Here is a 16,195-nt window from a genome sequence, read left to right on the forward strand (position 1 = left end):
ATTACAGCAACTGTCTGAAGAGGACAGAGAAAGACTGAAGGTAATGCAACAGATAAAACATGCTTTTTGGGGGGGGGTACACAGTTAACATTTTAATACTGAGTTTGCTTTCGTGGAGCAGGATAGAAAAATCACAGAGAAATATTTTATTTCTTTTTTTATCCCTTGTGAGGGACCTGAACTCTTATCACTTCCTTTGTGATGTCCTAACAAACAGGAGCTGCTAACAGGTTTCTGTGAACAGGCTGTGGCTTGTTAACTTCTTTTTTTTTTTTTTTTTTGAGTTGGAATCTCACTCTGTCACCCAGACTGGAGTGCAGTGGCCGCTCCTGGCCACCGCAGCCTCGCCCTGCTGGGCTCTGGCGATCCTTTGGCCTCAGCCTTCCAAGTCGCTGGAACTACAGGCGTACACTACCATGCCCGGCTAATTTTTGATTTATTGTGGAGATGCGGGCTCGCCAAGTTGCCCAGGCAGGTCTCGAACCCGCGGGCTCAGGCAATCCACTCACCTCAGCCTCCCAAAGTGTGGGATTACAGGCTGAGCCACCGAGCCCGGCTGCTTGTTAGCTTCTGATCTAGACCATGATTATGGACAACCTTCTTCATTGTTTAAGTTAAACAATTACTCAGAAAGATTAGGAAAGAACACAAGGCATAATAGCAACATCTTTATAGAGCTTCAAAAACTAGTTTTAAAAACAGCAATCTCAAGTTTGGGCAACAAAGTTATCTCTCTTTTATTCTACGAAAAATTCTGGCAACAAAGTTATCTCTCTTTTATTCTACGAAAAATTCTTGCTAAATTTTTGGTTATTTACATACTACTGGCTTGAATAATAGAAAATTTCTGTCTCACTAGGTCATAAAATAGTTGTTGGCCATTATATGTGGTTCAGTGTAATTAAAAAAAATCTCTAATACTTCAAATCTCATCATCTCTAATTCTTGTTATTCTATTCACCTTTTAACTCGTATTTATTTTTGTACATTTGAAAAATGTTTTGAAAATTTGTTGACAGTTTTTGTTTCCTGGATATAATAGTTATGAAAACTATGATTTTCTAAGTATAAATGAATAATTTCTAAAAGTCCTTTAAATCTGAAGTTAAGGATTGTAAACTGCCAGACTGTGAGTCAAATTCTGCCAAAGTTGTGTATGTTCACATGCATGTTCACACACACACATGTACACACATGTATGTACAATTTATATATATAAATATATGAAATGTAATGCCTTTAGGAAGCCATGCACTCTGGAGGCACAGGTCTGGCCCCTCTCTGTTGTCTTATAGCTAGGAAGTCTCAGTTATAGCATTTGCCTGATCCTTGAAGTCACTTAAGTTTGTCACTTCCAGGACTCTGTCAAAAAACAAGTTACCAGGGGAAACTCATGGGTTCTCTCAGTTTCTTTTTTTTTTTCCAAAACAATAAAATTTTATAACACTTTGAAATTAGAATTTTCCATGTGCTAAAGTGAAGTTCTATTCTCAGTTTCTGTATATCAACAAGAATAATCAGGGATATCAGAAACAAGATATGAAATAGAAAGATATAATCCTTTAAAATTATGTGTTTTAGGAAGAGTTACAGGTCCATGAACAAAAAACTTCAGAATTTTCTAGAAGAGTGGCTGAAATACAGTTTCTGCTTCAAAGCACTGAAATACCTCTTGAATTGCAGGTAAGAGATTTAAAAAAATTTTTTTTTAAGTCCCAATTAAAGATTTTCCATTGCCTCTAAAACGATGTTCATAAGCCATGCGTTCTAAATCTTAAAGCTAAAATAGAATTGGATCATTATCTATTCAATTTCTGTTTCCTACAACCAAATTTTTAATAGTTGGCAAGTTACATATATCCTATTTTTAGAAGAGTTGATATGATATTTTTGTTTTACTCTGTCTCACTTATTTTACAGCCCTCATGTCTGGATGAGGGAATGTTGCCTGTGCTTCTGTGTAAAGGAGCAATGGTTTCCTGAGTGTCTTGGGTGTAGGAAAGAGAATATGGCTCAAATGATCCTAAGTTTATTAATTGCTAGACAGAGAAACATGGAGATTGCCCCATGTATGTGTGATTTGTTTCCGCTTTATTTAGAGCTAGGTTCATAGTCAGCCAGGCGTGGTGGTGCATACCTGTAGTCCCAGCAACTCAGGAGGCTGAGGCAGGTGGATCACTCAAGGCCAGGAGTTCAAGTGTATAGTAAGCTATGATCACACCACTACGCTGCACTCTGAGCAACAGAGCGAGACCCTGTCTCTAAAAAGAAAAGGATCTACTAGTGTTACAAGAGAGCTAAACACGTGGCATCTGAAGATAAGGCTTCTTTGCTCCATTAACTACTAACTTATTCCTTAGATAGGCTAGATGGAGATTGAAGAGAGCCCAATACTAACTGTGACTCTGCCATTAATTGTATAACTGGCTAGCTGTTCCAACCACACATGGAAAACTAGGAAATTCCATTGGATGGTCTACGAATCCTTTCTAGCTAGTTCATATCAGTTCAAATAAATTATTTTTAAAAACATCTAGGTGCATAATGTTGAATATGAGCTCTTGAGTCAAGACCCTCTGGATGGGGTTCCGGCTGTACCGCCTACCAGTTTTGTGATCCTGGTCAAGTTACTTAAATTCCTAAGCCTGTATCTTGTATGCATAGTGCTTACTACAATGCCATGTACATAATAAATACTCAATGAATAGTGGCTATTTAATATTTTATATATACATATATAGAGATAGATTTTTTTTGAGTTGGAGTCTCACTCTGTCGCCTAGACTGGAATACAGTGGCACAGTCGTGGCTTTCTGCAGCCTTGACCTCGTAGGCTCAGGCGATCTTCCTGCCTTGGTCTGCCAAAGTGCTGGGATTACAGGTGTGAGCCACTGTGCCCAACTTAATTTTTCTATATGTTTTAATTTCAGCTATATATTTTGTCTCATGAGCACCATGAGTTACCACCTCAGTTGGTGTGCTAGATGAAACTTGTTTTAGGGGGAAGGATTCAAATTCGTTTCTTAGAAAAGGCAGAATGTTACTTTCAGTTTTTCCGAGTTACTGTTTATTCCTTTAAAGGCAGCATTTGAATTGTTATATCATTGATGTAGAATAATGAGAAGAATTTATTTCACGTCGAAATGAGGCAGTCTCATTCTCTGGCGATGCAGTTGTCTTCACTTCAGCTAGGTGATGTCTCTTACCGTACTTCGTATGTTTCATGATTTCAGGTCATGGAGTCCTCTATTTTGAACAAGATGGAACATGTGAGAAAGTGTTTAACAGGAGAATCCAACTGCTATGCGCTCAGTGGCAGCACAGCTGAGCTAAAAGAGGATCTTGACCAAGCCAAGACCCAGATCGGGATGACCGAATCCCTCCTAAAAGCCCTGTCTCCTTCCGACAGCTTGGAGATCTTCACTAAACTAGAGGTGCCGCCCAGCTGCTTGTCTTTTGTGGTTCAGATTTATTTTTACACTATTTTCAATGGGTCTGACCCTGTGAGGGTAATAAAAATAGGAAAAAATGAAAGTCTGAGAAAAATAATCTCAGAAGAACAACTTGTGTGTATATTTAGCATTTTCACTTTTGAATTGCTCTGTGGACAGTCATTATTTGATATTAAATTGCATTGTATTATACATTTACTAGCAAAGAGAAATGAATCCACTCAATAGAAAATCATCTAGATTTTTACAAAATAACTGAGATCTAATATGCTTTGTGTGAATGGAGCCTATTTTAAGACGTAATGGTTGTTTGTTTGTATACTTAGGAAATACAGCAGCAGATTCTACAGCAAAAGCACAGTATGATATTACTTGAGAATCAAATAGGTTGTCTGACTCCTGAGCTCTCTGAATTGAAAAAGCAATACGAAAGTGTCAGCGATTTATTTAATACCAAAAAAAGCGTTTTGCAAGATCACTTTTCTAAGTTATTGAATGGTGAGTGCAGTGTTTCTCTTACTTTGTTTCTGGGACTCTTGAAGTATGAAACTAGCACTGTGAACACAAAGCCTTACACAGACTGTATTTAAGGAAATAATATTCAGGTAAATCTTTCGGGGGGAAATACTGATCTGGTCCTAACATAAGTAACATCTACTTCTTTCAAGGTCCAAATCTTTATTACTTTCTCGAAGGTAAGTCACCAAGGTCCTAGTGAGTCTTGTAAGCAGGTTCCCTGGCAAGTGTCTTTGGGTATCATGTACTTGGAAAGGTGGTTTGATGTAGAAAATACAAAACAAATTATTCCTTGGCTTTTTAAATTTTTCTTTTAGTTAGGAGCTCACTCTGTCATTTAGGCTGGAGTTACAGTGGCATGATCACGACTCACTGTAGCCCTGACCTCCTGGGCTCAGGTGATCCTTCTGCTTCAGCCTCCTGAGTAGCTGGGATTATACATGTGCCACCATGCCCAGCTAATTTGACTTTTTTTTTTTTTTGTAGAGGCGAGGTCTTGCTATGTTGCCCAGGCTGGTTTTGATCCTTTGGGCTCAAGCTATCCTTCTGCCTCAGGCTTCCAAAGTGCTGGAATAGCAGGCATGAGCCACCACGCTCAACACTTTCTAGACTTTATTAGCCTTCACAATTGGGTTTCAGAATGTATTACCACTTTATACAATGACTTGTACCCATGGTATGGGAAGAAGCTTTCGAAATTGCTCACTCTAACGAGGTGTGTGAAGTCCTCCTTGAATGAATAGAACCTTTTTTTTCCCTCCTGCAGATCAATGCAAGAACTTTAATGACTGGTTTAGCAACACGAAAATGAGCCTTAAGGAGTGTTTTGAATCATCAGAAACAAAAAAGAGTGTGGAACAAAAGCTACAAAAACTTTCTGTAAGATATATGTATATACATATATATATACACACACATACTAATAAACATTTATCAAAACTAAAATATTCCAGGCATAGAACTGTATTTAAGCAGATAGAGTAATAATTACTTTGACTTGCTAACTTTTTTACATAAGAGTTAATATTCCCAAAAACCTGACTTTTTCCCAAACATTTTGAATCTCTGTATTTCCTAGGTAAGGATGCAAGTAACTTACAGAAGCTCTGGCTTCACACTTGTTCCAAGATGCTGTTTTAGTGTTCACGGAATCTGGTTGTGTTAAAAAATAAATAAATATTTTTACCTAATTTGGACTTCACAATCTTCTAACTTTCTTGAAGAGGTCTCTTGACTTTATATGCCTTTTTCCAGTTATATTTCTTTTAAAAATTGCAGTTGAACTTTAACCCACGGCTGGTTGGAAGGTAGCCTGAAATAAAAGGCAATTTGCATGGATTATTTAAAATGCCGGGGACACCCTTAAATCTTGACCACTTTAAGGCAGATGATCCATGGCTTTGTCGTTTTGATGATGTCATGTTCTCAAGCTTATCAATGGCACAAAATGTTTGCTGTTTAATTTTTCTCTTTGATGGTACCATTCTTTACTGATAGAATCACTTTTCTTGTTTTCTTAAACTTGAAGTCCCACCTTTTTTGCTTGTGCTTAATTTTTCCCATTGTATGGGCCTCAGCAAGTGATGCCTAAACATTAAAACACAACCCTTGAAATAAAATTCTGATCTGGGCACAGGTAAATAGAGAAGATGGTCTGTAGAGGAGTCTAATAGAACCAGTGTGGGAAAACATCACTTTCCTGGTCTTGCCCCTGCCGATATTTATAGTAGGTCTGCATGATTTTGCTAGTGGTGATTCCCAGGAAATCAGAAGCAAATGCAATTGTACACACACATTTTGGAACTACATAGGGTTGTTCACATCTCCACAATTCTTCCTTGCGTAGGATGTTAAGAAAGTGGCATGTCTGTGTTCTGGTCTGGAAAAGTGTCATGGGGGTGGCAGAGACCTCTTTAGACTGACCTGGAGATCATAATTGACTTTTGCCTTTTTAAAGGATTTCTTGACTCTTGAAGGAAAAGGCAGTAAAATCCAGCAGGTGGACACTGTGCTGAAGCATGTGAAGAAGCATCTGCCCAAAGCACATGTTAAGGAGCTTAACAGTTGGCTTGTGGGGCAAGAAATTGAATTAGAAAAAATGGAGTCCATATGCCAGGCACGAGCAAAGGAGCTTGATGACTGCTTGCAGCAGCTGCTAAGGTAGGATAAGGTGATATTTAGAGAACTAGTTAACTTCCTCCCTCCCTTTCTCCCTCCCTCCCTCAAATCGGGGTCTCACTCTGTTGTCCAGTGATTGATTCTGGCTCATTGCACTCAGGTGATCCTTCTGGGCTCAGGTGATCCTTCCATCTCAGCCTCCCAAATAGCAGGGACTACAGGCATGCACCGCCATGCCTGGATCTTTTTAAAAAATTTTTTGTAGAGACAAGATCTCACTGGGTTGCCTAGGTTGGTCTTAAACTCCTGGGCTCAAGCAGTTCTTCCACCTTAGCCTTCCAAAGTGCCGAGCCACCGCCCCAACCTGAGAACATGTTTTCTAACTATAATTTTATTTGTATTTCACCTCAGAACAGAGAGTGCTGGGACACACTATACACACAAATTTCACAAATAAAAGACATACCTTTGAAGTCCAGGCTTGGTGCTACGAATATAAAAGTTCAGAAAATTATTCAAATTTAGATTACATGATATATGTATATTACTATGGCTGAGCATGGTGGCTCATGTCTGTAATGCCAGCACTTTGGGAGGCCAAGGTAGGAAGGTCATTTGAGACCAGGAGTTTGACCAGCATGAGCAACATAGTGAGGCCCTATCTCTACAAAAAATGAAAAAAATTAAGCTCAATGTGTGGTACATGCCTATAGTTCCAGCTACTTGGGAGGCTGAGGCGAGAGAATTGCTTTGAGTCAGGAGTTTGAGGCAGTAATAAGCTATGATCATGCCACTGTACTCCAGCCTGAGTGACAAAATGAGACCTTGTCTCAAAAAAAAAAAATCATAGCTGTATATCTATATAATATAGATATATTTTATAGAAATATCTATATGATATAGATTATATATATTATTAGTTGTATGGCAAAGGTCAGAGGATAATCCAAAAATGTTTTCTGTTTTTTTCTTGTTCTTTGTGATACACTTGTGATTCATTGCTTTAATACCATAGAATCCCACCATAATACGTCCATTATTACTTAGACTTTGATGTTACAAGTAAATTTTCTCTAAAATACAACCAACATATCTAGTAAAACCCTGATTGGTTCATAACATTTGTGCCATCCTTCTCATTAGAATACATATTTTCTGCTTATTTTATATTTAATCATGTGTAATATTCTTTCAGACTCCAAGATGACCACAGAAACCTGAGTAAGTGGTTGACTAATCAAGAAGGGAAATGGAAAGAAATGGAAGAATGTGGAGAGAAAACGGAGCTACTTTGCCAAGCTCTAGCGAGAAAGAGGTATAACTAATCTTGTATGAACTCCATTACCTGGGAATGTGGTTTCAGCCATGGTGTCATTACTCCCATTAACTTTCAATGATGTTTGGAATTCACAGGGAACAATTTGAATCTATGGCCCAGCTGAACAACTCTTTGAAGGATTATGGGCTTGCTGAAGAAGAAGTAATGACGGAATCAACACATGTGATTGCTCAATACCAGACATTATTGAGACAATTCGGTGAAATTGAGGAAGAGGATAAGTTACCACCTGCCGAAGACCAGAGCTGTGATGATCTTGCCCACGATGTCATTCACTGGATAACAGAGATTAAAGAGTCCCTTATGGTTTTGAATTCATCTGAAGGCAAAATGCCACTTGAGGAAAGAATCCAAAAAATAAAGGTATAACTGAAATAAAATTTCAGAGGTCACGATGAACTCTAATTTTGGAAAGATTGAAAGGAAAACTGCAAAGATGTGTTTCTTAATTGAAAATAGGATCACTGTGGAGTGGTTGAAGAAATTGAGATCATCGAACATACAAAAGAAGGGGTGTGATGGTTCTAAAATTATTTCCATGCCTTTCAAAGAGAGAATATATAGCCTTTGAGAGGGCAATACTTAATTATTGTTCATCTTCACCGTGTGTAGAAGAATTGAAATACAGGAAGTCCCTAACATATGAACAAATTCGGTTCCAAGAGCATATTCATAAGTCCATTTATTGTAAGTCCAACAAAGTTAGCCTAGGTACCCAATTAACACAATCGACTATATAGTCCTGTATGTATTTAACAGGCTATACTGACATATGGGGGAGAGAAATAATACATTTTATAAAATGTACGAGGCCAGGCTCGGTGGTTCAGCCTGTAATCCCAGCACTTTGGGAGGCCAAGGCGAGTGGATTGCCAGACCCTGCGGGTTCGAGACCCACCCGGGCAACTTGGCGAGACCTCGTCTCTACAATAAAAATAAAAAATTAGCCGGGTGTGGTGGCGCCCGCCTGTAGTTCTGGCTAGTTGGAAGGCTGAGGCGGAAGGATTGCTGGAGGCTGCAGTGGCCAGGAGCGTGCCACTGCAACTCCAGCCTGGGCAACAGAGGGAGACTCTGACTCAAAAAAAAAAAATTACAGGGTACAAGACCAGGCGTGGTGGCTCATGCCTGTAATCCCAGCACTTTGGGAGGCCAAGACAAGAGGATTGCCTGAGTCCAGGGATTCAAGACCAGCCTGGGCAACTTGGCAAGATCTTGTCTCAACAGCAAATCAAAAAATTAGCCGGGCATGGTGGTGCACGCCTGTACTTCCAGCTAGTTGGAGGGTTGAGGTGGGAGGATCGCCTGAGCCCAGCAGGTCGAGGCTGCAGTATCTGTGATTGTGCCACTGCACTCCAGCCTGGGTGACAGAATGCAACTTCCACTAAAAAATAAAATTTAAAAAAATTAATAGGGGGCCTGAATGAAGCATATTTGTATACCTAACCCTTAACTGCCCCCACAATATCAAAATAAAAAATATTGATAAAAAAATTAATAAATATACAGAGGACAGAAGCACATGTACCTAAAAGGAGCTCTAGGAGAATTGAGATCACATTAACTGAAGCATTGTTAGAGGAGGAGAGATAGTCAAGAAGAGTGAGCTCTAAGGGTTGGTAAGACTTTGCAAAAAACCAGAGCCATGTAGAATCATATTTGAATGTTTTCCTAGAGAAGACAGATCTTGAGCAGCATTTCCAAGATGAGAAGATCTTAATGGCCAGAGCAAAGGAGGGGAAAGCGAACAGGGAACTAGAATTAATTATGTCATAGTGAGATGAAAGTCGTCATGAGGGACTCTGCGTTCTCCTGTGAGACTGTGAGAAGTCTCAGTCTGTTCTTAGGTTTTAAAAGCATCAGGTTGTTATTGTAACTCTCCAGCTATAAATAACAGAGTGGATAGAAAGAAGGATTTACTAGGGTTTGAGGGCAGGTAAAGCAAAGAAGGTAGTTGAAAATCCAGAGGAAAGCAGGAATGCAGTCAACTCAAACTGACAGGTTTACGGAGAACTAACTGTGTGTGATGCGAGGGAGATATCTTCATCTTTGGGCACATGTCAAAATGAAACGGGGATTTTGTCTGTTTTTCTAATTTTATTTTATTTTTCTGAGTCAGGGTCTCACTCTGTTGCCCACACTGGAGTGCAGTGGCATGATCATGGCTCGCCACAGCTTTGAACCTCCTAGGCTCAGACGATCCTCCCACTTTAGCCTCATGAGTACCTGGGACTACTCATGTGCGCCACCACACCCAGCTAATCTTTTTTTATTTTTTGTAGAGATAAGGTCTTACTATTTTGCCCAGACTGGTCTCAAACTCCTGGGCTCGAGCAGTTATCCCTCCTTGGTCTCCCAAAATGCTGGGTTCACAGGTGTGAGCCACTATGCCCAGCCATTATTTTGAAATACACTCAAAATACTTCTTATTTTGAGTTAGAATCTCTTTTTTTTTTTGAGTTGGAGTCTCACTCTGTCACTCACACTGGAGTGCAGTGGCCGCTCCTGGCCACCGCAGCCTCGACCTGCTGGGCTCCAGCAATCCTTCCGCCTCAGCCTTCCAAGTAGCTGGAACTATAGGCGCATGCTACCACACCCGGCTAATTTTTGATTTATTGTAGAGATGAGGTCTTGCCAAGTTGCCCAGGCAGGTCTCGAACCCGCAGGCTCAGACAATCCACTCACCTCAGCCTCCCAAAGCGCGGGATTACAGGCTGAGCCACCGAGCCCGGCTTGAGTCAGAATCTCAATATAAAGCTGACAATAAAAAGATATTCTGTGATATCTCTAACTAATGCAATGAAATTGAAAGATCTTTTTCATTTAATTCAGGAAATCATTTTACTAAAGCCTGAAGGGGATGCCAAAATAGAGACCCTCATGAAGCAGACTGAGAGTCGTGAGGTTCCACTGGCTCAGAAGACCCTGACTGATATCAGCAATCAGTGGGACAACACTCTCCATTTAGCCAACACATATCTGAGGTAAAGGGCTTGCTTGTGCCATGCTAGTCATCTTTCATTGTCCAGCGAAGCCATACCTGGTGGTTCAGTCTACCGCCTTTGTTTGGATATGATCTCAATTGGAGAGCAAGTCAGTCATTCAGGGGCATCTGCAGTGTCAGAGGCAGAAACCAGGAGGAAAAGTTCTCCACGTCAGAGGAAACAGCCCTGTCATGACGGTGTGGGAGTGCCCGGTGAAGCCGGGACCTCCACCTGTGAGACTCTGAGTCACAAATTAGCACTATCTGTCATTACACTTGAATGCCTTGGCTCTGTACCAAACTCCACCCCTACAGACATCCTCAGTATCTACCTGGTATCACTGGAGAAGAATTAATACTTTTGAACATTTATTCTAAGAGAGTCTTGAATGTGTGAACATTGATAAATGCTGGCTGAATCCAGTGGATGTAACTCTGGTGAAAATTTTTAACTCATATCATGTCTGCAATAGTGACTGAATTTTATGTTTTTCTGAGGAGACAATCAGATCAAAACTAAGTTTAAGCTATTAGAAGCATAAACTAGTTAGATGGCTAATCTATGGAGTCTTATTTTACTTTTATGAAAAAGGAAGATGTAATTATTTAAGTATCAGCCAGAAACGGGGGCTCATGCTTGTAATCCCAGCACTTTGGGAGGCTGAGGCGGGAGGATTTCTTGGGCCCACAAGTTTGAGACTAGCTTGTGCAACATAACGAGACCCTATCTCAATTTTTTTTTTTTTTTTTTTTTTGTGTTGGTGTCTCACTCTGTCGCCCAGGCTGGAGTGCAGTGGCATGCCCACGGCCACTCCAGCATTACCTGCTGGGTTCAGGCGATTCTTCCACTTCAGCCTTCCATGTAGCTGAAACTACAGGCACATGCTACCATGCCTGGCTAATTTTTTGATTTGTTTTAGAGATAAGGCCTCACCAAGTTGCCCAGGCTGGTCTCGAACCTATGGGCTCAGGCAGTCTCCTCACCTCAACCTCCCAAAGTGCTGGGATTATAGCTTGAGCCACCGTGCCCAGCCCATCTCAATTTGAATCTAAAAAGTAAAATAAAAAACAAATGCAATAAAAATGTTTAAAAATATTTTGAATTATCTAAATTATTTATTCACTGGTCAAATTATGTAACAAAAAGCATCTAGTTTTTAGTAGTACTCAAATAATATTTGTCGTGAGTTCTGAGCTAACCTTGGTGCTATTTAGAATGTTATGCCAAAAACATCTCTGGGAATATTGTATATTAATGTTACTTGAATACTGTTTATTATGATGCATGTTACATTATGAAATGCAAAATGCCAGTTTATCTTGCTAGATGACATTTCATGTATAAAAAATTTTGTGAAATGTAGCCATCAAGAAAAGCTTCTGCTGGAAGGAGAGAAGTATTTGCAGAGTAAGGAGGATCTGAGATTAATGCTCACAGAACTGAAGAAGAAGCAGGAAGCAGGCTTTGCTCTACAGCCTGGTCTGCAGGAGAAGAAAACCCAGTTAAAAATTTATAAGAAGTTCCTCCAGAAAGCACAAGATTTGACATCCTTGCTAAAGGAGTTAAAATCGCAAGGAAATTACCTCTTGGAGTGCACTAAAAATCCCAGCTTCAGTGAGGAGCCTTGGCTGGAAATAAAACATCTACATGAAAGTCTTCTTCAGCAACTACAGGTAAGGTGACCCAGATAACACTTGAAATAATTGTTCTAATTATGTACAATTTGTATATGGAATTTTTGCTGTTGTTCTTTTGGTAAACTAAGAGCTTTCCAATTTAATTTATCTGTTTTTAGATTAAAATTCTTTCAGTGATAGAGAAATAGATCCAGCTAGTTTTGCTAGAGGAATCTGATATGTATTATTTGATGGTGGTATTATTTTTTCTCATTGAAATTCCCCTCTTCAGGGGTAAGATGGGGTAAGATTTTTTTAGGTATCTCTATCAAGATAATAGTGTCAATCTATTATCCATCATCTAATGTCACAGTGATATCAGTGGTCCTGTATCCACCTTCTTATCGGTGCCCCTCCCTCAGAGCAAAGAGGTAAAATGTCAGCTGGTCATGAGAGAGAATATTTTCTTAATAGAATTGTTTATTATATGGATGGGTGTGGTAGCTCATGCGTGTAATCCCAGCACCTTAGGAGGCCAAGGTGGGAGAACTGCTTGAGCCCAGGAGTTTGAGACCAGTCTGGGCAACATAGCAAGCTCTTGTCTCAACAAAAAATTTAAAAATTAGCTGGGTGTGGTGGTGTGTGCCTGTAGTCTCAGTTGCAGAAGACTGAGGTGAAAGTTTCGCCTAAACCCAGGAGGTCGAGGCTGCCATGAACCCTAATCCAGCCTGGGTGACAGAGCGAAACCCTGACCCCAAAACAAAATCAACTCCCAAAAAAACTGTGCATAATTCTTTTGCACAATGAAAACCAAATTCCATGTAAGGATTATCTATCTGGGTAAGAAATCCTGCTTCCACAGATAACAGGAGTTGGGCAGGGGTTAAGTTTGACACACCTGGCTGTAAATTGTTTAGTTTAATAGTTAACTGCTTTTCTGATCAGGTATTGTCATCTTATTTTCTCGCTCTAGGGAGAAAACCTGAAGGTGGTTTTGCTCTTAAATTAGGATGACTTTTCCTAACACACAAGCTTAGAGAGTGATTCTTGGAACAGGAATCTGGGGTTATTTGATCTCAAATGGTCTCATGTCCAAGCATAGATAGTTGGTTTGCATGCAAAGAATAATCAAGCAAGCTGCTTTATAATCAATGTTTGTGATTTAATGATATAATTTGTAGACATTTCATTATATATACATCTTGACATATAAATGGTCTTCATAAAGGAAATGAAGGCAAAGAAGATGAGAAAAGCAAATGTGTTTTCAGTAAGAGTTGTTTTCTGGGAGGAAGCAAAGATTTTGCAGTGAAATATCTCCCACCCTAAAATTGTTACTTATTTTCTGGGTGAAAAAATTCAGAGAGAAATATTCATAAATTATTGATGACTTTCTTTTTTAGGATTCTGTGCAAAAACTAGAAGGTCACGTCCAAGAGCACCACTCATACCAAGTTTGTGTCACAGACTTAAATACTGCATTGGATACTTTCTCCAAGGAATTTGTCAGTTTTTCTGAGAAGCCTGTGGATCAACTAGCAATTGAGAAAAAATTGCAGAAACTGCAGGTACTAAACAATATCTGGACATGATAGACATTTTTTTTTTGAGTTGGAGTCTCACTCTGTCACCCAGACTGGAGTGCAGTGGCCACTCCTGGCCACCACAGCCTCGACCTGCTGGGCTCCAGCGATCCTTCCGCCTCAGCCTTCCAAGTAGCTGGAATTACAGGCATGCATTACCACGCCTGGCTGATTTTTTGATTTATTGTAGAAATGAGGTAGAAATAAATTCGAGGTTTTTTGAGTCTTCCCTTATATAACTTGAGCAGTACCCTGACTTGCTGGGTCCTCAGAGATAATTTTGCCCCTGTCCAGTCTGTAGCTCCTAGATATCTTTTTCTGGGGGACAACCTAGTGATTCCTGGGGATACTGAATGGACCTAGGATGCATCCAGCACAACAAGACCTAGGGGAAATACTTCAATTTAGCATTCTTCATCATGGTGGATAGACATATAGATTTTTTTTTGAATCAGAATCTCATTCTGTCATTCAGGCTGGAAGGCACTGGCATGCTCACGGCCACCACAGCCTCGACCTGCAGGACTCAGGCAATCCTTCCTCCCCAGCCTTCCAAGTAGCTGGAACTACAGGCACACATCACCATCCCAGCTAATTTTGTTTTGATTTATTATAGAGATGAGGTCTCACCAGTTGCCCAAGTTGGTCTCGAACCTCTGGGCTCATGCAATCCTCTCACTTCAGCCTCCCAAAGTGTTAGGATTATAGGCATGAGCCACTGCGTCCAGCCTAGACATGATTTTTACCTTATTAGTTTTCATACTCATGAACTAAATTAGAGCTCTTCCCAAACGCAGGGCTTCTACGATTTTTGCCCTCACTCCCACACACCTAGCCTTATACAGTGAGGAGGGCAGCCTTTTGTCTACATCCTTAAAGCACATTCCTTAGATTCTCAGTTTGCATAGCCAACATAAGCAGGCCTGACTGGGGCCTCCCAAAGAAAACAGAGTAAAACCCTTTCCCAGCTACTTCTCTCACAGTTCCGTGATGGGGACTTCATGGGTGAATCTCATGGCAGAGCCCTGCTGGCATGAGCTTGGGAATTTCTCATTTCTTCCATTTAGGGACTCGGAAATCACGCCAGACTTGTCTAGAATAGCCTGACATTTGAGATTAGGCTGCCTTCCATTTTAGCTGTGATAATTTGGCTGATGTTGAGGGCTCATCGTGTCAGGGTGCTGTGGATACTGAGAAAAGTGTAAGGCAAGAGTTTTACCCTGAAGAACTCAGACTTTTATTGAAACATTATAATATAGACTTTTGACTGGGCGTGGTGGCGGCTCATGCTTGTCATTCCAGTACTTTGGGAGGTCAAGTCAGGAGGATCATTTGAGCCAAGGAGTTTGAGACCAGCCATTGCAGTATAATGAATCTTCATCTCTACAATAGTCAGATGGGTGTAGCGGAACATGACTGTAGTCCTAGCTACTCAGGAGGCTGAGGTGGAATGATTGCTGCAACCCAGGAGTTCAAGGCTTTAGTGAGCCATGATTGTGCCACTGCACTCCAGTTTGGGTGACAGAATGAGACCCCACCTCAAACAACAAACAAAAAAAGATATAGCCTGTTGCTATAGCTCAAAGGGGCCTCAAGAGCCATCAAGTTCCAACCCCTCATTTTACACATGATAAGCTGAGTTCTGGAGAGGTGAGGGATTTACAAGGTCCCACAGGTTAAATGCTGGTGCAGGGCCACAGCTTAGGTCTTCTGGCCCCAATCCAGTGGGTACTTTTTTTTTTTTAACTCCACACTAGACATTTCTATTTGAATCTTACAATTATTTGCAGTTCAGTCTGTCAAAAAAATAGCTCATCGTCACCATTCCCTGGCCTTACCAATAAGCCTGCTTGTTTCTCTTCTATTCTCTGACTTGGGGAAAATCATCATCACATCTTTGGACTTTCTCAGAAACTCAACGTCCTTTCCTGGACTCTCCATTCTAGTTAGTTACCAAGTGCTGTCTCCATTATCTCTGGAACATCTTTATAATTTTTGCCTCTACCAGCAGCCTCATAACTGCTGATTTATCTATCTATCTATCTATCTATCTATCTATCTATCTATCTATCTATCTATCTATCTATCTAGAGTTTGATTCTCACTCTGTCGCCCAGATTGGAGTGCAGTGGCACGCTCCCGGCCACTGCAGCCTCAACCTGCTGGGCTCTGGTGATCCTTCCAACTCAGCCTTCCAAGTTGCCGGAACTACAGGCGTGCACTACCACACCTGGCTATTTTTTGATTTATTGTAGAGACGAGGTCTTGCCAACTTGTCCAGTTGAGTCTTGAACCCGCAGGCTCAGGCAATCCACTTGCTTCAGCCTCCCAAAGTGCTGGGATTACAGGCTGAGCCACCGAACCCGGCCATAATTGCTGATTTAAAACAGGTCCTAGGCTGGGAGTGATGGCTCATGCCTGTAATCCCACACTTTGGGAGGCCAAGGCAGGAGGATTTCCTGAGTCCAGGAGTTTGAGACTAGCCTGGGCAACATAGACCTTGTCTCTACAAAATTTTCTTTAAAAAGTTAGCCAAGCCAGGCTCGGTGGCTCAGCCTGTAATCCCACGCCTTTGGGAGGCTGAGGTGAG

At 40.7% G+C, this 16,195-nt stretch overlaps 1 protein-coding gene across 1 annotated transcript in view; it reads left to right on the plus strand.

Annotated features, from left to right (window-relative positions):
- The window catches only part of SYNE2 (spectrin repeat containing nuclear envelope protein 2), a 317,000-nt gene that overhangs the window by 97,525 nt on the left and 203,280 nt on the right, over positions 1 to 16,195 (plus strand). The window contains exons 32-42 of the mRNA XM_008063321.2: positions 8 to 40; positions 1,582 to 1,683; positions 3,234 to 3,434; positions 3,779 to 3,950; positions 4,735 to 4,847; positions 5,926 to 6,128; positions 7,282 to 7,401; positions 7,500 to 7,788; positions 10,255 to 10,406; positions 11,770 to 12,079; positions 13,426 to 13,590. Of these exons, the coding sequence (XP_008061512.1) occupies positions 8 to 40; positions 1,582 to 1,683; positions 3,234 to 3,434; positions 3,779 to 3,950; positions 4,735 to 4,847; positions 5,926 to 6,128; positions 7,282 to 7,401; positions 7,500 to 7,788; positions 10,255 to 10,406; positions 11,770 to 12,079; positions 13,426 to 13,590 (1,860 nt within the window). The remainder of the gene's footprint in view (positions 1 to 7; positions 41 to 1,581; positions 1,684 to 3,233; positions 3,435 to 3,778; positions 3,951 to 4,734; positions 4,848 to 5,925; positions 6,129 to 7,281; positions 7,402 to 7,499; positions 7,789 to 10,254; positions 10,407 to 11,769; positions 12,080 to 13,425; positions 13,591 to 16,195) is intronic.

This window comes from Carlito syrichta, unplaced genomic scaffold, assembly GCF_000164805.1.
Source record: "Carlito syrichta isolate Samal-C Ts95f unplaced genomic scaffold, Tarsius_syrichta-2.0.1 Scaffold306742, whole genome shotgun sequence".
NCBI lineage: Eukaryota > Metazoa > Chordata > Mammalia > Primates > Tarsiidae > Carlito > Carlito syrichta.